Here is a 23,915-nt window from a genome sequence, read left to right as displayed (position 1 = left end):
CGCAGAGATGCCGTCTCACGACACACCTTACGCGCGAGGCGAACCAAGCATTTGCTCTCAATAGGCAATGCCTTTCCTTGACTGCTTCCATGTCATATGGCCCAGAACGTCCCAGACCCAGCCCCTCCAGGACCCTCGTATGATCTAGGGGAAGACCGAACGGGCACCCACTCATTCATACGAACCTCCGTGCCTCGCACACGATGACCCCAGGCCAATCGTCGCGAGGAGAGACAGTGTCTGACCGTCGTCATATCGGGAGGTCACCAGGGTAATCGCTCCGGAAATGAACCCCGGCTGAATACGCCGCGCGACGTGTTCAATGTCTGGTACTGGGTTTCGCCAGCATGGGCCTGCACCCTACTCCTCAGCGGCCTCAGCCCGTAGCTCGAAATCGTAGTCGCGTACGTCTCCCTTCCACTCAATGGTGCTTATCCGTCCTTGGCAAGCCTGCGCAGTTCATAACGCCCAAGATCCTCCTTCCGAGACTTGCGTGACGTGATCTTTGTTTCATCTAAGTTGACCCTTTCTAGTGGTCCGCCGACAGCGTCGGTGACTCCGCCAAACGCGGTGACGCCAAACGCCAATCGCTCGTCGAGCTCGTATAAAGGGTGCCGCGCTCCGCACCGTCGAGCCCATCCCACTAGTCCCACATCGCTCCCGTGCCTATCCCCTCTTCGTTTCTTCTCTCCCTTCGCTTTCCCGAGCGGACGCCATCCATCATGAGCTCTTACCAGGTGCGACGCCCGTCTCCCGACTTCCGCCCCACACGCTCACACACGGCCCGCGCGCGCTGCAGTACGAGCAGCCCATGGACCACGGGAATGTCTCCGACGGAGAGCGCGATGGTGGCAAGCCCAAAGTGCCGCGTCGGACGCCGATGGCGTGTCAGTTCTGTCGAGGTGCGTCGGCGCGTCCGAGCTCGACCGCGCCTGCCTTTGGCCGACATCCCGTCACCAGGACGGAAGCTCAAGTGCGACGGTCGGCCGACCTGCGCCAACTGCCAGCGCCGGACCATCCCGTGCGTTTACGTCCCTGTGTACGTCCCCCCCGTCCCGCGCCTCCGTCCGCGCCTCTCCCGCTCATTCGTCCTCCGCCCGGGAAGCACGCCCCAGAAGTAGCGCGCGCGTGCGCTGCCGCCTTTCGTTCTTGCCGTCCGCCAGGCGCCGGCCTCTCCGAACCTTTCTTTCGAATATCTCCCTCCTCTTCCTCTTCCTCCCTTGTGCATTATCACCCTTGCTTTCGCATGTATCACTTCCTGCTCGTCTCGCGTATTCTAATGTAGCCCTCCCGCCCCCGACACGTAATTTATGTCCACTGCACGCCGTCACCGCAGACCGACTTCGTCACAGCGACCGCCCATCGATGCCGCCTCCAGCGAAGCGCGTCCTTGCCGCCCCTGGACGCGCGCGAGATTGCCCTGGGGGGGTGCGCGCGCACCGGGACGAGGTTAGTTGCGGGTCGATCGTCGCGCGCCATCGCGCTCGTGTGGCTGCGTGTGGTCCCGGTCAGGGAGCCTTCGAGCGAGGCAGCGAATAGACGCTCGTGGCTCGGTGCTCCGTTCGCGTGCGCGAATGAACCCCCCACCTCACCTCGCCTCCCTCGCCTCCCTCCACTGTGCGCCCACATGAACCGCGCACCGCGCACCCGCTCGTCCGCGCTCTGCGCGCGAGACAATAGGCCAGGCGAACTCCCTCTTTGGCACCAGTGGGGCCCGGGGGTCCGCGCAGACGGTGATCCGCAGGGGGTGGCGGCAAGCATCGCGCATCGGCGTCCGCATCCGCGAACGTGAGGGATTGCGTGGCCGCCGCGCCGCTCGCCTTCTCCCGCCCCGCCCCGCCCGGCGCGCGACGCGCGAAATGGCAACCGTTAGGTCACCGACCGGGCACCGATCAGCCCGTGCGAGTAAGCTGTACGTGACGCTTACTCCCTCGCCGCCGCTGCGCAGAGGGCGCCACCGCGACGGGGCTTCAGGCTTCGGTCTCAGGCCTGGGGAGTCCTCCGCTCGGTGCTCTCCCGCGAACACGCACTCGCCAATGAGGCCTGAGGCTCGCGGAGCGGGTATTGCCCCCGCCCGTGGGCGATCGGCCGCAGGCTTCATGATCGCGCTGACGGCTGAGCGCGAGCGCTGAGGATGCCTGTGCCTGCGGAGACGCGACCCCGCCGCACGACCGCCGAGACGCACGACGTCGTCCGATGCCCTCGCAGGTGATCGCCCCCGGTTGGCAGGTCCCGCCGCGCGAGCAGGGGGGCGGGCTCTTGTGGACGCGGGCGCAGCAAGTAGCCGCCGTCTTGGTCTGGCTGCTAGTACACGGGCCGCGACGCGAGGATCCAGAGGGAGAGACGAGGCCGCGCCCGCGTCTCTCGCACGCCGCGAGGACGACGAGCAGCGGCAGAGAGGGAGAAGGGCGTCCAGCGGGAGAAGGCCACGGGCGAGAGCGGGCAGGGGACTTTGGGGTCAGGGACAGAATGTTTTCCGGGCGGGAGCTGCGCAGACGCACGGGGCGAACACGGACGGCGCGCACGGGGCGAGACTCAACCCCAGACGCGTCCGCTCTGGAAATTCGAAAGGCTCGAGACTGAGAGCCCCGAGCCCCCGTACTTGGGCAACGTACGTACCCCGCTGGGCTCGGGGCAGCCTCCGAGGAGAGACACAGCCGAACGCGGCTAGCGGCGCGCGAAAGCCGTTCTCCGCCTCCGTGACCTGGACCTGCGACCTGCAACCTCGAGCCTGAGGTTTACGACGCCCAAGCTCGAGCAGGCTTCCATCTCTGCGTTGTGGTCTGGGGTACTTACGCGTGCGGGCGGCGGGCGCCCCGTCTCGAGGCCGTGCTTCCGTACGTGAAGGCGCGCCCGGTGCGAGCGTCCCTCCCTCTGCCGCGTGCGCCGACTCGACTGCGAAGATGCCCCGGTGACGACGAAGCCAGCTCGCGTACGGAGGCTGCGACGCCCGCTACTGAACGCACATCGTACTTGGCTCGCGGCGTCGCGGCGGGCAGGGCTCGAGCTAAAGCACACGGCCGTTTCATTCGCGGTCGCCGTCGGGGTGGACCCCAAAGTGCTGAAGACCGGCCAGGCCTGCAGGGTCGCGCACGGGCTGATCAGAGCCCCTCCCGGAGCCCTCCAATCGTGGACGGGAACTCGAGCGCGCCTCGTCCCGAGCCGCCGCGCCGGGCAGCGCGTCACCGACCTGCTAAAGGTTCGCGGCCGCGGCGCGCGCGCGCGCGCGCACCACCAGGACGGCGAGAGGGGCCCCAGTACGTGATGGGCCGGAACGTGCCCGCCGCGGTGCTAATCTCGGCTGCGAGCCTCTATCACGGAGCGCGAGCGGGCGCGGAGTCCGAGTCGTGGCGAGGCGGATGGACGGTTGACGAGGGCGTGCGCCCTCCGGCACGAGACGGGGGGCAGGCGCACCTGCGGGACGCGGTCTCGGGCGCCGACCGCTGAGCCTACTCGCCGCCAGGGCCCGCGCTATCTCAGTCTGCTGGCCGCCGGGGCTCGTCGTGTTCCCGTGCATCTCCTCTCCCTTTCCAGACGGGGGTGCAGCGGCACGAAGGAGGCCTCGGGCACGCACGCCCCACCCGATCGCCGACACGGGTGCATGAAACCTAAATTGCGGAACCTGCGCAGCGACCGCGATCGGTGGACGGTGGATGCCCCATATGGACAACACCCACCTTTCCCTGCCTTCGTGTGCAGCCGCGGCCGCTGCGTCGCCTGCGCCGATCGTCAGCGGTCGCGGGGCGCGAGGCGCAAGCACCGCACGCAACCGAGCGCCGTGCTCTCCACCAGGGCCGGCCTTCGTCGCAGGCGCGGCACTCGAGGCCCTCCGGTCCCATCGCGCCCACACTTCCTCGGCCGACGCTCACGCCACAGCACCGGCAGGCGGGCGAGAAGTGGTACAACGTGTGCGCCTGGGCGCGGATAGATTCCGTAGTCGGTGGGTTATGTTCTGTACTACATCGACACGAGCGTACAGGGGTGATGGCGGAACCTGCGGGGGATATCGGGGGTGAGCAAGGGCATTACGGGCGAGGCGTAAGATGGAGCATCGTACAAGCATTCGGTCACAACGAGGCGTAAGGTAAGGTGGAGCAAGTTCGAGCCCGGCACGGGCAGTCCTAGTATGAGGCGCACCAGGCGTGTGCTACACGGTGTTGTACACGGGGGAACGAGCCGGGGGCGGTCTGTCCCCGCAGCCGCAAGTCCTCGCAATGTCCTCGGGATCCAAGTCCAGTCTATGGCGCCGCGGTCCGTCCGGCCCGCCGCGCGCCGTTCAGTCCTCCTCGATGCTCTCGGGCGGGTGCTAATCGCGGTGTGGTACGACGCCGTACTCCTGCTCCCGCCGCCCGCCGAAGAACGCGGGAGAGCTGTAGCTCGTCGCCGAGCTCGGCGTGAGCTCCCCGAACTCGCTCGCCCCCCGCGAGTCGCTGCCCCCCGCCGCGGCGAGCGCGGCGAGGCCGTCGACCGAGAGCGAGAGGCTCATCGCGGCGTCGAGCGATTTGCGCGGGACGCGGTGCGCGAGTGCGTCGCATCCCCCGAGGCGTGTTCGAGCGCGTGGACGGGCGCGAGAACCCGCCGTACGCGCTCGCGCTCGCGAGCGACACGAGCTCGTGCGAGCCCATCGACTCGATCGTCGGCATCCGGTGAACCGCGCGCCCGAGCACGTACTGCGAGTCCCGCGGCGCGCCGTACTCGTCGCGGTCGCGCTGGCGTGCGCGAGCCCCGCGTCCGTCTCGCGCGACACCTGCTCGACCAGCGCCCGGAACTGTGCCGCGAAGCTGTTCAGTCTGAGTCCGGCATGGGATCCCACGGCTGGTCCGGCTGGTGGGCTGCCAGTGTTGCTCGAGCGCACTGTCGCGGTCTGGCGAGCCGTCGTCGGGCACGGAAGCGTACCCGCCCCACGAGCGCTGGATCGGGCGCCCATAGTGCTCCTCGTCGTCCGACGAACCTCGCTCGGACGTGGACGGCGAGGACGGCGGCGTGGGGCTTGAGCTCGATTGACGCTCCTGGCGGAGACCCTGCGCGGAGACCGCACGGCGGACGACTTGCGAGGGCCCGGCGGGATTGACTTCAGCGCCTAGGATGCGGGAGCGCACGCTAAGGAGCGCGTGAGGCTCACCCTCAGGCACGAGCCCCCGGCGGTCGTGGCGCGGAGACCCTTCGCTCGCGCAAGGGGACGAGATTGGCAGGGGCGTCCCGGGGAGCGCCGCACCGGCGGGAGCTGTGAGTTGACATCGTCGTTCCGACTGTAGACGGGCGCGAGGATGCCGTGGAGTGTCGGACGAGCGTGCTGTGCCTCCGACGGGACGGTCTTCGCGTGACCATGTACTTGTACGACACGACGTGATACGCGAGCTGTGAAAGCGGGCGTGAGTTCGGGGACGGCACACGCGGGCCACATTAGCAGATAGCACGTACCACGAGTGCCAGTGTGAGGAGCAGTCGAACGATAGCCCCGACGAGCCAGAAACCAAAAGCGGGTGAGTCGTCACAGACGCCGCCAAAGCCGCTCCAGACGACATCGATATCCCAGTGGCAGCGGCCTTGTAAGCTGTCTTTGATATCGGAGATATTCCGCCAGAGGATGACGAGTACGAAATTGACGATGGAAGGGGCGATGAGTAAGAGTGACGATGAATATCGCAAGAAGCCTTGCAAGAGTTCGTGCTTCGAATGTGGTCGGTAATACCAGCCGAGCCTATGCGCGAAGGCGGAGATGACTAGAGAGGTGACATTACACGCGAGGCATAGTGCAGTGCATGAACCCAAAACCAGCGCGATGATCTGTCTTGTTTGAAATGGGTGAAGCCATGCTCCGACGTAATACCGGACCGTGCAATAGGTCGCCCATGATCCTACACGTAAGCAAGTGAGATTAGTTGTGGTCTTGGTCGTGGCAAGGGGGAGTAGGAGAAGAGAAGTCTGAACGAGACAGAACACGAGTCTTGGGGCAAGAAGCACGATCGAGTGATGGCTGGATCTATCCCGCACCATGTGCAATCTATCTATGCCAGGCAGCGGAATACCATTGCTCCGACGTACGCGCAGATGTGCCGTTTGGGGTGCGCCCTCCCACGAACGACATAACTGCGCGTCCGATCGAAAGGGCCGGCAGAGCCGAATGCTCGGCTAATGCAGCTATTACAGTGCCTGAAAGGTTCGAGGCTCCCCGTCTTTGTCTGAGTTACAACACATGCACCCTCGCGGGGTGTGGATTCAAAAGACGCAGCACGGATGCATTGACAAGGGGCCAATGCGGGATAAAGCCGAAAAACGAGGGCGTCTGCGGAGACCGGTACCAACACCGGCTGACGTCACTGTTCAACGAGGACGAACTCGACGCAGAGGGCAGGGAGCTAGTCCGCTTTCAGAGCCATCTGTACGTTCGCGGAAGGGAACAGAGAGGTGACGCGGTGACAATGTCTCTCCTGCAGGGGCGTGCTACTCATCCGGAGTCCTCTGTGGTGCGAACCGGCGTCCCACACACAGACTGTCCGGTGGAGTCTCTGATCACGCACCGGTTCGCGGAGAATGGAGAGCACGAACGCGGTGCGCGAAAGAGACGCAGAGCTAGACCACTTGCCACTCCGCGACCGCCCATTGACTCCGACCGTCCCATCGCAACCAGATGGGCCGCACAGTCCCCACCCCCTTTCCTCCCAACTCCTCGACAGCAACAGCGATTGCGGCCCCAGTGGGCATGATTGCTTGACAACGGACCCGGGGGTACGTAGCGCGGGAGTAGAATAGCGCATATACTCACCTATAAGTGCCCACAGTGCCCTCTTGGCCCATCGGAGCCTCCTGAGCAGCTTCCTGACGGCCCGTTCGCGCTGCACGCGCTTCTCGCGCATGGTGAGCGGATCGCCTTGCAAGGTGAGTCCCATGCCGACCGTCGGTGCGTCGGGGTGTGTAGGCTGGCGCGCGAGGAGGCCGAGGTAGACTGAGGAGGCCGAGTCCGCGAACGAGTTCGGGCGGAGGAGGGGCTCGGTCGGGTGCGAGAGCTCGGAGACTGCGGTCGTGTGCAGAGACGAGACGGAGGAGAGCGTGCGGTTGTGCGGCGCCGCGCGGCGGGGGGGTTCGGCGGTCGAGGGCGAGGACGAGGACGAGGACGAGGAACGGCCCGCCGCGGTGCGAGTGCGCGTGCGAGGACAGCGACGGTGGTGGCGGCGTCGGGGGCTCGGCGGCGAAGATCGCATTGTGGAGGAATACCGCGGCCATTCGGCCAGCCGCTGCGACGGTGCCTGCTCCTGCTCCTGCTCCTACAGCGGTTGGCTCTGGGTGACGGCTCTGGTGGCGCGGGGCCTTGACGACAAAACGGGCGCTTCCACCAACGGGGGCGGCGACTGCGACGTGTGTGGGTGGTCAGAGGCGCAGGAGGAACGAGAAGACGGGGGCAACGAGCGGTGGAGGGGCGCGGCTGCGTGTCTGAGCTACGGGGCGGGCAAGTCGTTGTACAACTTGTGCTCCGCGTAGAGCCCGTTAACGCCGCACACGAGCGGGGTTGTCGGTCGCGCGAGCGTCGGGCGCAGCTGGTGGAGTTGGGGACCGTGAGGCGGTGTGCGATGCGCGTAGGGTTATGAGGTGGTGGGTGAGAGGCGCGGGGCGGGGCAGAAAGGAGCGAAGGGCAACTTGGAGCGGGGAAGGTCAATGACGGCTGAGCACGCCCCAGCGCGCGTGCCCATATCGGGAGTGATGGCGCGCCACCGTCGAGGCACACAGACTCACGCTTCTGGCAACCAGCGCAGGGGGTTGTAAGAGGCAATGCGTCTCAGATAAGTTCCCTTCGACCGAGCCCGACGGCCGACGGATGATGCATGAGGCAAGGTGTCAAGTAGAGGTCTCGGTTTCAGCCACTCCGGGTGTAATGAACTCCGTTGCAGGTACACGACACTCCCGAATGGGATGCGGGCATGAGCGTGGTTTCAGCGGCGTTTGTTCAAGCAGAAGACGGAGGTAAGAGGATCCACATGGCTGAGCGCGCAGTCGGAACAACGCTCGCCGAGCAGCCCGCTCAGCAATAGTGCATTATTGGATCAGCGGAACAAGACTAAAAGCTGCGGAGGCAAGCCGGAATCAGTGCTCACAAATCGTAGTGGCTGAACGATCTAGTTTCACTGCCCGAGGTGGTCAAGACGGATATAGCTCAACTGGCCCGCATATGTAAAGTACTGGTTATGCCGCTTGTGCGCGATTGTTGAGTCGTCGACGCCCGATGCTGCGATCGGGCGTAATGATGGGTAATGAAAGCTGTGCAGGGGCGGACTAGCCAATTCACATGCAATGATCTGAACATGGGGGACAGTGAACAACTTGCTCGTGTTCAAGGTCTCTGGAAATGCGAACTCTAGCTATCGTCCACTGTAGGTCCTCCCCGCGACTTCTCAGGTGAGTGCAACTGGTGAGAATTCGGATCAGGGCCTATGACATCATCGTTATAAAGAGTGCCGCTCGATGGCGGCCCAGTGCGATTCATGAACACTCCGCGAGAAAACGTGCTCAAAATTACAACAAATAAATCACTAACCGTCCGTGATCTTTGGAAAAAGCAGCGCACATTGGCTCCCAGCCCCGTTGGTCTGGGCGTTCCGGCCTCCCAAAGTTGGAGAGCAGAGGACCGTATAACTTAGCCCAGACGTCTGTATTAACTACTCAAAACTTTGTCAATAAACCAGTAGAATTGGGGCGAAGACGGTGGTGGTTAGACCACGACATTTCTTAACCCTAGATCTTAATTCCTTGGGTTCTGACATGCTCGAAATCACGACCAGTACATTTAAGATCCCAGTCCCCTTTCATACTCTCGGTTGTGTTCTCGATCATCTCTGGAAGCTGCGTTCTAGCCGCTGTTCTCAATCCCATGAGAAAAATAATGGAATCTGGCCATTAAAAGTTGCTCATTCGGTCTTTCCATGAACTCGAGGGTAGTTTCCAAATGTCATGATCCCTACGGCATTTCGAACTCACATCCATCGTTCAAACGTTCAAGCTTGACTAAGCTCGGCACTTATTTACCCTCAGAGCGCTCATCGTCATTCACCCGCGATCTGAGCCCCAGCCAAAACTTGAACAATTGTTTTCGATTCAAAACGATTGCCAGTGCACCAATCAATATAAATCGCAATAGGGAAAAGCAATGGATTTTCAATCGACCGTGATCGATTACTTTCGAGTGCTATCAATTGATCTCATGTTCTGTGTGATTTGTTTGATTGTCGGTCGATTCAAATTCATTTGTCATCAAACGCGCATCGAGTACTGCCCGATCCAAAACATTTGGCGATTGATTCCCAAACGAATGCGAAAGATTGCTGATCTATTCCCAAACGAATGCGAAACATTCCCGAATGAATGCGAATCTATCCCCAAACGAATTAAAACGATTGTAGTCTACCCCCAGCAGCGCCTGCCCTATCCTCAATCCTGCGTACGGGCACCAAAGGAGACTGCAGATACGAGACTGGTCAGCGGACAGATGAAAAGGGGGCGTAGATGCACACTACCTATGGATGAATAGATGCATTTACGCGGCCTTCGCGGCCTCCAGCTGTTCGTGTTCAACGACATCAACAAAGTCGTACTAGATGAGTGATGTGGAGACTTACGCAGGCCTTGCGTTTGTCCTCGTACTTCTGCAATAGTGAAAGTTGTGTTAGCTGCGAGACGGGGTCAAGTGCACCGGCACACCAACCTTGAGAAGATCGGGCATTTTCTGCACCTCCTGCCAGTAGCCATTGAAATCCTTAGAGAGGCCTCCAGGGTGGTCGTTGAGCCAGTCAATGCCGCAGAGGTTTCTAGCGCACACATGAGATTATGACTACATGACATGAGGCTGACACATACCGTGCGGTGAAGCAGTCCTTCTTGACAGCGAAGACCGCCCCTTTCCTGGGTTTCGGCTTGGGCTTTGGGACATTCGTACGCGACTCCGGTGCTTCATTGCTTCGGCTTGAGGTGGCCGCTGCTGCAGCAAGGACGTCGAGGGGACCGCTGGGTGCAGAACTCGCCAACGTGGCGGCGCCACTTGTGGTGCCCGTGCTTGGCGATTGAGGTGCGTGAGGCACTGTAGTCGCTGTTCAATTATGTTAGATGCGAACCGGCTGCCAATAGTGCAAGCTATGCATACTCACGCAATATATCAGGTGCGAGAGGCCCGCTACTATGTATCGAGACTGGCACGGTGGGGCCTGATGTTGAAGAAGCAGGGAGCGTGCCCATCGGCATCAAAGATGTCGGGAAAGTGGGGGCCGGAGAGGCAGTCGAAACCTGTTGAGAGGCTGGGAGCGCAGTCATGGGCGCAATAGCAACACGAGCTCGATCTTCCAGAAACATAGTGCTGAAAGCAGAACGGTAAGTATATGGGTGCCGTGCACAGATACAAATTCAAAGTACTTACAATGCGCTCCGTGTCCGTGGAGCAGCTGCGACGGCAACCTGGGCTGGGGACATGGACGTCTTGGAGAGCGTCGCCGTAGTCGCCGACATTGCTGACTCGGCAATCTTGGTTGGTGTCGTCTCGGGAGCCGTACTCATGGACGCTGTTGTCCCAGAGGGTGACGCTGCTGCGGACGTCGCAGTCGTGGTCCTGGGTGCCACAGTCGCAGACACGGCTTCCGCAGGCATGGCTTCCGCAGACGTGGGAGGCCGAAGGGTCGTGACCGTGGACGCCGTCGCACATTGAGATGAAGTCGGAACCTCTGTGCTCCCAGCTGCAGGTGACGATGGGGTGCTGATAGTCAGGCCGTTCTGCATCAGGTCAGTACTAGTCCGATGAGAGTAAGTCTGGTGTCAAGAAAGTAGTACAGAGCACTTACAACGCATTCGATAGCGAGGACTGCGAGGCCGATGGCGGAACTGGATGACCCACAGCGATGGGCACGCCGGGCAGCGGCACCGTCAACTCGAGAGCCTGTTTCCGAGCCTTCTTGTTCTTGCGTGAGCTGTTCGAGGGCTCCTTCGAGTGGCGCCTCTTGCGAGTGGTGGAGTGCGGGGACTGCTCACCGTCACCGTAGGGAGCTTTCTGTAAAACGTGTGTTTTGTACCATCCCGAGTAACCTTTCGTGGCGACCATGTGTGTCTTGTAGTGAGCTTCGCAGAGCCGCAAATCTGGGTACCCATCTTCCATCTCTGCCACAAAGGCGTTCTTGATACTGATACTCGCATCACTCCAGGTCGCAGGGGCACGTCCTTCTTTCGCCAGCCGATCCCAAAAGCAACGCGCGCGAGCCCGGATATCGAGGCAGATACTTCCACTCACAGGTTTCCCGTTGACATCCTCAACGAAGTGGAATGTGTCGTTGTGGCCCTGGGCTGCGCGTGCGGGGCCACGCTTGCCAGGCTGAGGGCCGTTCGTCTTGTCTCCCTTGGCCGCATCGTAGTTTGTCGTGCCGTCCTGTGCCCCGTCACTCTTCTCCAGATCTTCAAGGTCTTCGTCGTCGCCATCATTGTCGTTACCTTCTAGGTCGTTGTCTTCGTGGTCAGAGAAAGGCTGCTCGGTGGTGAGATCCTTGGCTGGATCTGTGATGGTTGTCTGGGCTCGGCGGGCCTTGTCGTACGCGTGCCATTCGTGCTTGTACCAGAATTTGACTTTGAGATGGTCGGCTTTTCGCAGTGGTGGTTGAGGGACTTGCAGAGCAGATGGTGCCGCACCACCAAGCTTGATGGATAGACCTTGGACGAGCTCGTAGCGTAAGGTTCTGCTGTACATCATTAGTCTGATATCGGGGGAGAACGGCGTATCTTACCGTTCAGTTTTGAGCTCAAACTCCAGACGTGCATGCCGGTCCTTCAAGTCGGCATATGCATCTCTGAGCTTCTGATGCGCTTCTTGAAGAGCACGATATCGCACACCAAGCTGAGGTGGGGGCTGGGCAAGGGAAGCCGAGGAGTATAGGGAGCTGGAGAGGGCGTCGAGAACACCTGGTCCTGGATATTCGTCAGCCTAGACGATTGATGACAGGGTGAGCGACATACTTGTTCGAACCAACGGCCCTGGTTGTCCATGGAGCGGGCTTCCGTTGTCGACATCCTTGGATACGGTGGAAGAAGTGGGTCAGATCTAATATCGTCGTCATTATAATCGGAGGAGTGAGGGTTATGAAGGAAAGGATAGGTCTCGTCCATGTTGGAGATGACGCGACGAAGAGATGATGGACGAGAGCAGGAGAGGTGGGAAGAGAAAAAACGCACCTTTGTCAGTCTACGCCGTCACTAGTAGCCCATCCCGGGACCGGGCGAGGCCCAAAAAGGTCGTCGAGAAAACTAGAGCGACGGGCAGGTGAGTGACAGCGGGTGTAACCATGTTTTGAATGGCTTACAGATGGTGCAGCAGTGGGATCTGTCGCATTAGGTGTAAATGCAGCTGGTGCGGGGGCGCCCGGCGGGCTGGCTGTGCGGCGGCTGCGCGCTGCGGTTGTCTATTTGACGGGATAGCAAATCATTGAAGCAGAAGAGCTATGGGAAGGACGTCAGTAAATACCCAAGTACTACGTGCGAGTCTGCGTTGCCGAACGCAGTGAAATGCCAAAATGTCACTCACCAAGATGCACTGCCAGGTCACTTGTGTGAGGGGAGGCCGCTAACCAGGGTATAAGTTTGGGTAGAAAGAACACGGTGCGGTGTGGGTGTTCGATGACAACCAGACTGGGTGCGTCCTCACGACACCCGGCGTTCCCTCCAATTTCAGGGGCGAGTAGACTCAGTGGGTGGTAAGAGGGAAAACATGGAGGGGGATGCCGCGCACTGAGGCGAGGGGGATTCGGAGTACTAATCTAGTTATGGACACATAGTAGACAAGTATGACAGACGAAGACAAGGAGATCCGGACGACGTAGAGACCGAGGGCGGAGGGAAAGGGCTGGGAGGGAGCGCGGGATGAGGGTAGCGGGGGGTGATGCCTACAGACGAGTGGTACATGCCGATTTTGTGTTGTCGCTGCTGCTGCTACCGCCGCCGAACCGTCTATGCTGCCACTTCCGGTTTCACCCGCCATACTACTGTTGCTGCTGCGACTAACAAGACCGTGACGCCGAAGACCGTTTGAACCTGATGGAGTGGATACTGGACCGAGAACGAAGACACGTCCAGCCGATCAGCGGGAGGGAAGGGGCCAGGGAAGGGTGCGTCGGGACTCACAGATGCTTTGGCGGAGGGAGGCGGTCGTGCGTCCGTTGTCGCGCTGGTGCTGGCGATTGCAGCCGATATCGGCTGGTTGACGACGCTCGACTTGGGGTGATGGGGAAGGGCATCTTGCGCGAGCCTTCTGGGACGTCTCCAGACTCGCTCGGGTGCGTGCCCTCCGAATCGCTCGAGTCGTCGACAGACCATGGCGATCGTTGCCGTGGGCCAGGGAATGATGATTCACTGCTCGTGGCATCGAGCGAGACCAACTTGTCATCGCCATCGTCGGTGGGTGAGGGGGAGATAGACCGAGACCGAGTGTGTCCTCGCGACGCGGCGCGTTTCCTCCGGTTTCGGGGGCGAGTGGACTCGGCAGTGAGGGAGCGAGGGCTGGGAGGGGTGACGAGACCGCCGCTGGAATGGGGCTTCGTGTTGCCGTTCATAAATTTCTGTTGCTGGTGCGCTTGAAAGGACGCCAGGGACATGGGACCGTTCTCGACCTTCGTCGCAGCGGTGGAGACGGCCTCCTTGGCGGCGCGCATCTGGCTCTCCCACTCGTCCCTGGCTCGCCGGAGACGCTCCCACTCCTCCGTCCAGTCCTCGTGCACGCTGCTCCACTTGCCCTCGACATTCTTCTTCCACCCGGCGAACATCGAGGTGAGCGATTCGGGTTCCTCCTTCCTCGCCTCCTCGACCGCAGCTACGGGGACGGTGGGTTCGCGCGGCGCGGCGCGGGCGGACTCAGATGCTTGGACGAGCTGCTCGGTGACCTCGACCTGAGACAGAACCTGTGTTTGCGTGTCTTGGACGATGTTCTCGAGTGAAGCGACCTTGGACTCAAGGACGGAGATGGTTGACTGGGCGGTGGCGTGCTGGGCTTCAAGGGAGCGCGAGAGCTCGAGCGCCATCTCGAGCTGTATGGCGAGCGCGTTGAGGCGGTCGCTGAGCTCGTCCGGGATAGCGGGGGCGGATGCGGGAGGAGAGGCAGAGGTCGGGCGGAGGGTAGTGGTGAATTGCCGGAACGAGTTGGGCTCCTGCTCTTCATTGTCCTCGGTCATGCCCATGTCAGTAGGCTCGGGTGTCCGCGGGCGGCAGGGCTTGTCGTGTTCCTAGAACTCATCGGCCACTTGCGAGACCAGCCTTGAGAGGTACCGTCAGCGTGCGCCGTGCGATCCAGAGGAAGAGAAGAGCGAACTCACGGAGGTCGGGCGAGACGATGACGACGCCGTGCTCGCACTTCATGATCGCCTGCACGATCTATCTTCGACCGCCATCATGTCCAAACGGTTTGTCGGCTTGTCGAGCAGGAGAATGTGCGGTGCTCCATCGTCAGCCGCGTGAACACGACACTGCGGTTGCTCGTCAGCCTCCCTCCAGCTCTGCAACAGCGCGCAATAGACTTACCGATTCCGGAGACCGTCTGAGTGCTGCTTGATGGGCGACATCTGGTGCACTCGTTAGAGACCTAGCCGGCCGAGCTGCATGCGCCACGCCCGGATGGACTTCTCTCGTGGCAGATAGATCGGAGGTCCCCGACCCTGCTCTTCTAGTACGGGAGCTGGTCTGTCGAGTGCTGCGAACACTTTGCGAGCGTGAGCCCATCTTCATGCGTGACATCGTGCGCTCCGGCGGAGCGACAGGGGTGTGGGGCACAGTGGGGGAATGAACGCGCCGTAGAGAGAAACGACGTACCTTTGCGAGTCGTAGCATACATCGCGCGCGGCTGCAGTTGAAGAGCGAGCACCCGCACGAGGTCTTCCCGCCTCGCGTACACGCCGGTTGCGATCTGGTGTGGAGAGAAGAGGGCGTGGGGGTTCAAGAGACCGAAATGCGATCGGGCGAGAGGTGGAGGAAAGGATGGGAGAGGAGGGTGCGCCAGTGGCGGCTGGGGAAGGGACCAGAGGAATCGGCACCGTAGGCGCGCACAGACGACGCGCGGTGCGCCTTCCCGGCGCCTACGCCGAGAGCACATCTACCCGCGAGCCTTCGCTGTGCACAAGCAAGACCACCCCGGTGAGTACCGGGTCGTTTGCCAAAGAGCGGCGCATGCTGATACCTAGGTGTGCTCCCGCCTGATACCACCTCGCATAGTTCAGACAGCCCTCGTGACACGCTCAGCTCGATCTCTTGACGTCGGGAGGCTCCAAACCGTGGTACGCGCGCAGGACGACTTTTACGTCGGAATGGGTGAGTCCATCCCTATCCCTTCCCTCTGCCCACACTCGCCCGTCGTTCTACGCAGCTTCTTCACGCCCTCGTGTAGGCCTCTCTGCCAGCGGTGTGCACGCTCCCACAAACTCGTCCCTGTCGCCCGGGCAGCCGGCCTCGGCGCAGGTGTGGGGGCGTGCACTCCTCTGTGGAGCACGCCTGCGCGAGGACGTGCATGCTTTCCTTTTCACTACTTGTCCCCGTGCTAACAACACGTCGTATAGGATGGGCATAGCCCGTTTCGTGTTTTTGTCGGGGCCCGAGGCCCGCGATGTCCAAGAATGGCTACGAAGCATGTTCAGGCGGATGTTCTGGGTCGCGGGTGACGCCGCCGACGGATGGGAGAAGAGAGCGGAAGTCGTAGATCCCGATCCAGCGCGTCACCCCATTGCACCATTCTGGTCTGTAGTACTCACAAGCCACCCTCATCCAGGCTCCGACCATCTTCACCGTCCTCGAATGATGGGCGGCCAACTCCAACGTCGGCCAGCCGACGGAGCGCCAGCGCTTCCTCCGCATGCCCATGGTCGAGACCGACAACATCCTCGAGATCCTCCTCCGCCTCATCCGCGGCGAACGCTCGTCGTTCACCCAGAACGCGCCCATCGCGCCGCCCTCGGTCTCGGGCGCGCTCCTGCGCGATCAGGCCTGTGTCTTCCAGCCAGCTGAAGGCGGCCACGATGTTCAGCGGGAGTCGGGGCCACAATGGCCAATCTCCCTGAAGCCCTTTCGCCCCCCGTGCTCTCGCCCACCCCTCAGAGGTTCGAGGTGGACGGGTACACAAAGGTGAGCTCGTGCCACTCAATCTTCTGCATATTCCCGCATGGCCGAGTGCACGCGGAGTCCGTGGGTCGGCGTCGCAGGCACGCGTTCAGGCAGGAGGAATGCGCAGCCAACGGTGTCCGCCAGACTACCCAAGCGGCACCCTTCTACGCCTGGGCGACGCGGCTGGCGACGCAGGCTCATGAGCTGTGGGCACGCACGGTGTGCCCTCTCTTTCCACATCCGACGAACTCGTCCATGCACGCCCAAACTCACGAGGGTCATGCAGTCCTCACGCGTACGACCCTGGCCGGTGACCTGCATCGGTTGTGCATGTCCCTAGACAGAACCATATACGCAATTTCAGCGATGTGCCGCGTGCGTGGGACCAAGGATCCTTCCCAATCGCATGCGCCATTGAAATGTATGGTATCGTTATACACTAGTCATCCCCTCTCATCGTCTCCGCACTGCCCTGTCCACCTTCTCCATTACCCTCATCCTGTGCAAATATATCTTCGTTCCGCCCGGCATGGTACGCTACTTCTAGCCCGGGCTTCTCGACGACACACCAGCGACCAGCCACGTTGACCGGTCGATATTCAATATGCCCGTCGTTGGAAGGGATGTGCGCTGGATGGGGAATCATGGCCACAACGGACTGGATGCAGTGCACGGGGATAATGACAAGTCCCTCGTCCCCACTGGGAAGACAGGAATGGATGGTGCTGTAAGATAACTCGAGGAGCTGCGGCTCTGGCAGGCTCCAGAGTGATAGCAAGGCGACGGCTTGCTTTTGAGCTCCGATGTTGAGCTGCAGGAAGTACTGCACTTCCCCATATCGAATCTCTCCGTTGTGTATGATCTGTTAATCCGGTAAGTATGGCTCTACTTCAGTGACCAGTCTGAAAAAAAATACCTTGACGTTACGGGAGACACGGAGCTTACTCGACCTTGGCTTCCCACCCTCTTTCCAGTACGACCTCGCAATCTGGCCGTTTGGGAGAAGTAGCCTGCCCAGCGCTTCACCCGGAAGGTGTGCCCCTTCTTATAGCGGCGACCATTCACAGGGTCATGTTTGCGAAGGTAATCCCGCAGCGCCTTGCCCTCCGCTGTGCGGATCGTGTGCTCCTTCGCGTCTACTGCCCGCAGCAGCACATATCCAGATCCAACTTCCTCGGCACCCTTCGGATACTCTCCGGTCTTGTACTTCGAGTGCTCCAGCCCTGGGAACATGGCCTTGAGTGCGTTGAGCTGGGCTCTCCGGATGAAACGCTCTGAGAGATTTGCGTAGGGATTGGAATGGTTTCGAAGCTCCTGTACAAAAGAGCCAATTGCCCGCTCCATCACCCATTGTGTGTAGCATGCTTGCGGGCCAAGGCGGTGAACCTCTGGGCAAATATGTGAGAGGGCGTGGATGCTCTGTCGAATGAAATGGAGACGATCTGGGCGGCGCTTGTAGTACAACTCCTCGAACTCGGTCGAGAATTGCACAAAGTGATTGTGTGCTTCCACGAGGTCGTCCGCATGAATTGTATATGCCAACGTGATCCGAATGGCCCGAACAAGGCGACAGAAGTTGCGAAAGAACTCAATGGGAAGTGGGGAGGCATAGAAGAGACAAGGACCAAGACCGAAAATGTACATGAGGAACTCCCACGCCTTGTAGCCACTCTTGATCTTCTCGGCCGGATTACGTGGAGGACGGTCGAAAGAACCAGGGAGAAATCGGGTGCAGTCTGCCACCTGTGCGCCATGTGTCTTCCAAGCATCGCCCTGAAGGACAGCAAAGCCCCATTCAGTCTTCTTGTCAGTAGTTTCGCATTTGATGGTGCCCCGAAAAAGCGATACAAGGAGATCGGTGAGGTTCAGAGAAACCAGGTGCATCTGATCTGCCGGAAATCCAACCGGAGTGCCTAAAAACGAGCCCTGCGGGAGGCCGCGGAACAGGCTTGGTTTGGCAATCCCTGTCTTCAGGCGCAACTTCTTGTATTGACTGTCATTCTGAGCTGTGAGCAACTCCTCGAGGCTACGTTCATAGCGTTCGATAATTTGAGCAGTAGTGTCCGGTGCATGTTCCAGCAGATTGTAATCGCCACCATCACAGCCCTCAACTGCATAGTTGTCTGGTTTGAGCAGCACAGGGTAGTAGGTTGTTGCACCGGGCTTATGACGTCCTCGAAGGCGGCAGAATAGGCGGCATCCCTGGGCGCCTTGATGACCAACCAACCCATTCAGGTAAGTCATTCCCGGACCATCCGCAGTTGCGAGAAGGAGGAAGAGCTTTTGGTAGAATACGCGCATCTGTGCTGCATCCCACACGGCAAGCTTCTCTTTTGCGAGTGCGGCGAAATGATGTAGACCTGGGAAGAGGAAGGAATCGACATGGCTGGGCTTGTTTGGCCCTGGTATGACGCCACCAGGTAGGATGTACTTCAATTTGTACCGCTGATCTGGTGCGAGGTTGAGTATGACCCAGATATACATCCAGCAGTCAGACTGCTTGTTGCGATAGAGCTGCGCGCCATCCATAGAGAGCATGACCACGATATCGTCCTCCCCGATCGTGCCCGATTCAACACCCTGGATGTAATCTTCGCCGTAATAAACGTCGCTGTACTCGTCGGTGACGTATCCGTTCTTTCGTAGTGCCTCCAGGATCCGCGCAGTTTGCTTCTTGCGATGCTGCATCCTCTCCGCGTTCTTCGGGTCACGACTCTGAGCAACAAGCTGCGGACCGATAGGGATTGTGTCAAAGGTCCGACGAGGTTTTCTCTCTGATCCAGGGTTGTCCTCATAGCGAGCTTCACCACAGACTGGACAATTCTCGAGATCTGACCACGGACCGGTATAGCCCACGCAAGAGTGCGGACACATGTCACGAGTGATGGGGGTGATTCCAGTAAGTTCTGCAATGAATTTTTTCATGTTGTGATGGGAGGGCATGGACGAGTCAGGATGTTCGGCCTCATAGCTCAAACAAATGCTGGAGTACAGGCTATCGGACGCAGTGGCCGTATCGAAAAACACTCTGAGAGCGAACTTAAAGCCTCGGTCCTGGAGGCGGGGGTCCGCATCGACAGGGGTTTCAAGAGGGTTTCGAAGGCGATAAAGGGTGTCCTCATCAAAGCCGTCCTCGTCCAAAGACGCTTTTTCCAGGGCCTCCTTGAAAGCAAGAGCCGTCTTGAGTTCGTCGTACACAACGGCATGCGGCAGTCCGAGGGAACTTGTGGTCTCTTCATTGATATCGTCCGGCACAGGTACAAAGGTAAACGGAAGGGCAAACTCCCGTAGATGGGGGACGTCATCCGGGCCCGCGGCAGGCTCCATGGAAGTATGAGGTAGGTGCGAGGAGTGCGGTAAAAGGGGAGAACCCGGAATGGAGTGCGGAGGCAGGGAGGGAGCAGAATGCGGAGAATGCGGAGGCGAACATGGAGGCGAAAGTGGCCGAGGGGCAGATGAGAGCGCGGAGGGGAGTGCGGAGGGGAGGGCACGAAGGGCGAACCAGGACGGCTATGAACTGGCAGAGCGTCGCCAGCTGTGTTGAGCGGTGCCCCATCGGAACCGTCCTTGGATGCTGTCTAAACCGTCCGAATCTCATATCAAGCGGATGCAACTCTGCAAGCAAGCAAATAAACTTACCTCTGTACCACCGATGTTCTCGCCAGCTTCTGAAAGCTCGCCGAGACGGACCCGTTTTGACGGCTCTCCCGACGCATTGTCTTCATGACCTTCTCCGGTTTCATCCACCAGCGCCCGCCCGGCTTGAACGGAAGACCTCCGCCGTCGACGCTTTCGAGGTGCGGCTTGCGATGTCGATGGGGTGGACGTCGTAAACTGCTGAAGAGGTGGCTGGTACGTAGCCCGAGCATTTGCGCGATGGTTCCTTATGGTTTTCCTACAGCGGAAAGCACCGCAGCATCGAACGCACCAACACTGTTGTTTCCGGCGGGCCCGCGCGCGGTCGGAACTGGATGAGTCGTTTTCGCTCTCCATAGAGCCTGCCAAGCGTCGGTGAGAGGGAGAGCGTCCTTCAGGCGGTCGATGCGACGCGTGTCTGCCGGAGGAGACGTCAGGGGGAAAGCAGTGACAGAGAGGACGAGAGCAAGAGGATGGAGGCAGGCGCAGTGCGCGCGGTATCAGATAAGCGCCTGCGTGCAGCGTCCGCGCGCGACATGCTTCGGGCGCTCCCGACGCCCGTCCTCCCCCTCGTAGCTAGACGCCTCCCCTTGCAAGGCGTGCAAGCAACTGTCCCGTCCCGAAGCGCCGGGTCCGACAGCACCAGCAGCACCCGTGAGAGAATCTCAGGAGAACGCGCAGCACACACGGCACCCCAAGCCTTTTTCCAATTGTTTTGAATCGATTTTATTAGATGTAGGCATTTTAATCAACGGGTATTCGTTGAGAATCGATTTCAATCGTTCAAGTTTTGGCTGGGTCTGAGCGTTCGCACAAGATCTTGTAAACGGCGAGAGTTGAAGGTTGAGCCGAAACGGCCCATGCATATGACGATCGATATCCGCTCCTGTCATCGTTGACATGACAGGTCGAGCATAATGATAGATAAATGTGCATCAATACATGTTCTCCAGTGATCCAACCAGCAACAAGGTACATCCACCCCCACCACGTTTTCGTAGACAGATCGTGCCTGTCCCGCCTCACGCCATGTACTGCGCCCACTATGTCAACGCGTCCCAGAGGCCGAGGCCCACGAAGAACCCGCCGAGGCCGACAAGCAGCCCGACGTACGCGGCCGTGTGCACCCCGATCTTCGGAAGGACCGGCGGCGCGTGCAGGAGCGCGAGCGCGAGGTGCACGGCGTACGCGCGGGGAACGCGACGGCGAGCGCGTGCGTGGACGCGCCGGCGGGCGGCGCGGCGTCCGCGGGGTACGCGAGCGGGGAGAGCAGGAACGCCCAGGCGAGGACGAGGGTGGAGGCGAGCGAGAACAGGAACGAATCTACGCGCTGCAGGCACGGACGAGAACGGGGATGTACTGCGGGCGGCGCGGACGTCAGCTTTAGAGTTCCGCGTCCCAGGGCGCCGGGGCGATCCCGCGGGCGGAGGGAGGGGAACACTCACAATCACAGGCATCCCGTATACCTCCTCGAGCTCCTCGCGCTCCTGCAGGTTGATGAGCTGCTCCACGTCCTGGTCCACCGCCATCCGGATCGCCTCTCCACGCTCACCGGCCCGACGCCCTCCTGCTCCCGGCCCCCTCGAGCGGGTCCGGCCGCTCGCTCCGCGGGCTGAGCGGCATGTACTCCCTGCTCCCTTCGCCGCTGCTCGAGCCGAGGCCCGAGCCCGTGCCCGTGCCCCACGGCGGCTGCGTGCGCGACTGCGCGAGGATGGCGCGCACGCGCTCGAGCGGGACCATCACGTTGCGGTACGCGCCGAGCTGCGCGTACCCCTGCGCGACGGCCGCGGCGGTTTCCGCGGCGGCCCAGCCCAGCGCGAGCCACCAGAGCGCACGGAATACACCGTCGCCGTCGTCCCACGTCGGCGGCGGGGTGCGCCTGCGTGGCGCACGCGGAGGAGCGCGACTGAGGCGAGGCGGAGGAGAGCGCGAGAAGGGAGTGCAGCGCGTTGAAGAGGACGGTGTCGAGGAGGCGCGGGCAGATTGCGGAGGCGAGCGCGTAGAGCGGCCCGCGGAGGGTATGCGAGAGCGTGAAGAAGGAGATAGAGAGCAATAGCTCAGCGAACGGAGAGGGGAGCGAGCGGGGCAAAGTCTTGGGGTGGGTTGCGGGATGGGCCAGAACCATTGCGGAAGGAGCGCCAAGAGGACGAACACGACGACAGCAGTCAAAGGGACGAGGGAATAGAGCGCAAGTGTCTTTTTGTACGATCCTGGAGAGGATCCATGAGCTTTGAACTAGGAAAGGTCAGGTGTAGTACTCACCGCTGTAGTAGCCCAGTTCCGCCAAGTCCCACTCGTCTTCTTCCGCGCTGTAAGCATCCATCGCCATCCACCGCAACCTCCTCCGGGACACGGTCCAACCAACTGTCTCTTCTGAGCCGTTCGGGACTCGTCCGCATATGCGGAGTCTCTCCTAGCATCGTCCCATACGTCGCCCCTTGCCTCGCCACGGTTTCAGTCTCCAGACGGGCAGGAGCGGCCTACGCGTCATCTCGTCCGGGCTTTGAGAGCTTAAGAGGTGTTGAGCGATGAACTGGGAGGAGCGAGAGGGGATGACGGTTCCGTCTGAATCGTCCGAGTCCGTCGAGGCGCGGGAGTGGACGTAGTCGCGGACGACGGGGGCGACGACTGCGGCCGCTATGATGCGTCTAAAGCCACCCATTGCGACAGAGGTAGACGTAAAACTGTGTTGAGAAGGGCTATGGGGAGGTCATGGGGGTGCCGGGGCAAGTTGTCCAGGCCAAAGGAAACGCGACGATGAAGGCTCGGAACAGGGGACCGGATGTCAGCTGGGCGCGCGGAGCGCTCGGACTTTCTTCGTGTGTGCGCGCAAGGCTAAAGTCTACACCGCTCAAGCCATTCAGATGACAGGGTACTGATAAATGTATTGACACTAATATACACATAATACATGGCAGAACACACAAAATTTGACTCAGAGCACGCCACGAGCACGCCAGATTTGAGGAGCGCAATGAGCACCTACAAAATGGACGAGTAGACGTGAGCAATGGGCACTTAGGGACCCCAGAAGCAAAGGGAACAGATCAGGTACTCGATGCGTATCAACAGGTCCCCGAACCCATCTCCACATTGTACACCGGGAGACTTTGGTGTAGGCCAGGGACATTCGTGTCCGCCCATCGAAAGAATCTCATCCGCAAAATCCAAGCAGCAAAAAAACTTACCAGTATACTCAGTTTCAATCTCTGCGGCGTGTTTAGCCAGGGACTATCTGCGGAGAACAGGGACGGTCAGCGGCAGGTCATGGACGAGCGATTTTTTCGAGAGGTCAGCCAAGGCTGAAACTGAAGATAGGTTGTCCTCATGTGTTTTCGGCAGGTTGTATGGTATGAAGGTTGTATCATCACCAAGGAACAAACGGAAGCTTCACTCACATAGCATTAAAGACCAAAGTTGTGCAGGCCTCGGACAGGAAGACGAGCATACAACGAACGAGAAAAAGTTGGCAGGCGCGTAACACACGTTCGTCGAGAAAATGAGCTCAGTTTCATCACATAGATCTCCGACACCACAGCCGAGAGGCTCCGCTTGAAGTTTAGACGCGTCACGCAAGTGTGGCTGACCGCGTCGAGCGCCAGAGCGGTCCGATATTCTCGCGTCTTCTCGCGCCTTCGGGCTTGGTCCAGCCGTTTTCACCTTCAAAGGATATCTGCCTGTCTCACACTGTATCTCTAGACCAACTGTTGACGACCCTCGAAAACGAAATACACCGCCCACCATGGAAAGCCTTCTACGCTGGGGCATCACGAACTCAACACCGGCAGATGCAAACCGACCACCTCCGCAACCGCGTACAGACCTGGACCCTGGGATCATCGACGCGATCCTGGGCAAATCGGACGCGGTGCTCATGAAGGAGGCACTGGGGAAGGCGGTGGACGAGAAGCTGGACGAGGACGAGAGGGTGCAGGCGTTGGACGACTTCGAGATGCTCGTCGAGCAGATCGACAACGCGAACAGTGAGTGCCGCCAACTATTTCCTGCGTCTCGCGCGCGTCGCTGAGCGCATGCGTCAGACCTCGAAAAGCTCAAGATGTGGGAGCCCTTGCATGCACTTCTCACCAACCCCACATCGTCTGAAGAAATTCAACGGCATGTGCTCTGGGTCCTAGGCACTGCCGTCCAAAACAACCCGTCCGCCCAAGACTCTGTGCGTGTCT

The 23,915-nt window shown here is 60.5% G+C and overlaps 7 protein-coding genes across 7 annotated transcripts; 2 read left to right on the top strand and 5 right to left on the bottom strand.

Annotated features, from left to right (window-relative positions):
• Nucleotides 1–722: 722 nt before the first annotated feature.
• On the top strand, nucleotides 723–1,121 carry BXZ73DRAFT_104558 (uncharacterized protein; the record flags this gene model as incomplete). The annotated part of the gene is made up of 3 exons (XM_048015940.1): nucleotides 723–737; nucleotides 800–902; nucleotides 961–1,121. The coding sequence occupies 3 exons, from the start codon at nucleotides 723–725 to the stop codon at nucleotides 1,119–1,121; spliced, it is 279 nt and encodes a 92-aa protein (XP_047874547.1).
• A 3,185-nt stretch (nucleotides 1,122–4,306) lies between these two features.
• On the bottom strand, nucleotides 4,307–7,224 carry BXZ73DRAFT_91857 (uncharacterized protein; the record flags this gene model as incomplete). Its single annotated transcript, XM_048026142.1, has 9 exons — nucleotides 4,307–4,481; nucleotides 4,564–4,628; nucleotides 4,653–4,709; nucleotides 4,746–5,009; nucleotides 5,034–5,166; nucleotides 5,216–5,358; nucleotides 5,422–5,858; nucleotides 6,767–7,007; nucleotides 7,117–7,224. The coding sequence occupies 9 exons, from the start codon at nucleotides 7,222–7,224 to the stop codon at nucleotides 4,307–4,309; spliced, it is 1,623 nt and encodes a 540-aa protein (XP_047874546.1).
• A 2,302-nt stretch (nucleotides 7,225–9,526) lies between these two features.
• Nucleotides 9,527–12,006, bottom strand: BXZ73DRAFT_104556 (uncharacterized protein; the record flags this gene model as incomplete). The annotated part of the gene is made up of 10 exons (XM_048015939.1): nucleotides 9,527–9,550; nucleotides 9,609–9,635; nucleotides 9,695–9,797; nucleotides 9,847–9,908; nucleotides 10,400–10,732; nucleotides 10,871–11,023; nucleotides 11,261–11,699; nucleotides 11,748–11,788; nucleotides 11,854–11,928; nucleotides 11,977–12,006. The coding sequence occupies 10 exons, from the start codon at nucleotides 12,004–12,006 to the stop codon at nucleotides 9,527–9,529; spliced, it is 1,287 nt and encodes a 428-aa protein (XP_047874545.1).
• A 1,127-nt stretch (nucleotides 12,007–13,133) lies between these two features.
• Nucleotides 13,134–14,186, bottom strand: BXZ73DRAFT_104555 (uncharacterized protein; the record flags this gene model as incomplete). The annotated part of the gene is made up of 1 exon (XM_048015938.1): nucleotides 13,134–14,186. One exon carries the CDS (start codon nucleotides 14,184–14,186, stop codon nucleotides 13,134–13,136), a length of 1,053 nt encoding a protein of 350 aa, XP_047874544.1.
• A 2,348-nt stretch (nucleotides 14,187–16,534) lies between these two features.
• On the bottom strand, nucleotides 16,535–17,979 carry BXZ73DRAFT_91856 (uncharacterized protein; the record flags this gene model as incomplete). Its single annotated transcript, XM_048026141.1, has 2 exons — nucleotides 16,535–16,957; nucleotides 17,161–17,979. The coding sequence occupies 2 exons, from the start codon at nucleotides 17,977–17,979 to the stop codon at nucleotides 16,535–16,537; spliced, it is 1,242 nt and encodes a 413-aa protein (XP_047874543.1).
• Nucleotides 17,980–20,774: 2,795 nt separating this feature from the next.
• Nucleotides 20,775–22,393, bottom strand: BXZ73DRAFT_104553 (uncharacterized protein; the record flags this gene model as incomplete). Its single annotated transcript, XM_048015937.1, has 8 exons — nucleotides 20,775–20,864; nucleotides 20,936–21,061; nucleotides 21,177–21,312; nucleotides 21,359–21,610; nucleotides 21,639–21,823; nucleotides 21,880–21,941; nucleotides 21,994–22,104; nucleotides 22,162–22,393. The coding sequence occupies 8 exons, from the start codon at nucleotides 22,391–22,393 to the stop codon at nucleotides 20,775–20,777; spliced, it is 1,194 nt and encodes a 397-aa protein (XP_047874542.1).
• Nucleotides 22,394–23,473: 1,080 nt separating this feature from the next.
• On the top strand, nucleotides 23,474–23,905 carry BXZ73DRAFT_80026 (nucleotide exchange factor Fes1-domain-containing protein; the record flags this gene model as incomplete). The annotated part of the gene is made up of 2 exons (XM_048023205.1): nucleotides 23,474–23,714; nucleotides 23,772–23,905. Coding segments are annotated over 2 exons (375 nt in total), but the record flags the coding sequence as incomplete, so codon positions are not given.
• Between the last annotated feature and the right edge of the window lie 10 nt (nucleotides 23,906–23,915).

This window comes from Epithele typhae (assembly GCF_022376455.1).
Source record: "Epithele typhae strain CBS 203.58 chromosome Unknown BXZ73scaffold_53, whole genome shotgun sequence".
NCBI classification, from domain to species: Eukaryota; Fungi; Basidiomycota; class Agaricomycetes; order Polyporales; family Epitheliaceae; genus Epithele; species Epithele typhae.
Note: the sequence above shows the minus strand (reverse complement) of the source record. Positions and strands in the feature narration are given on the sequence as shown.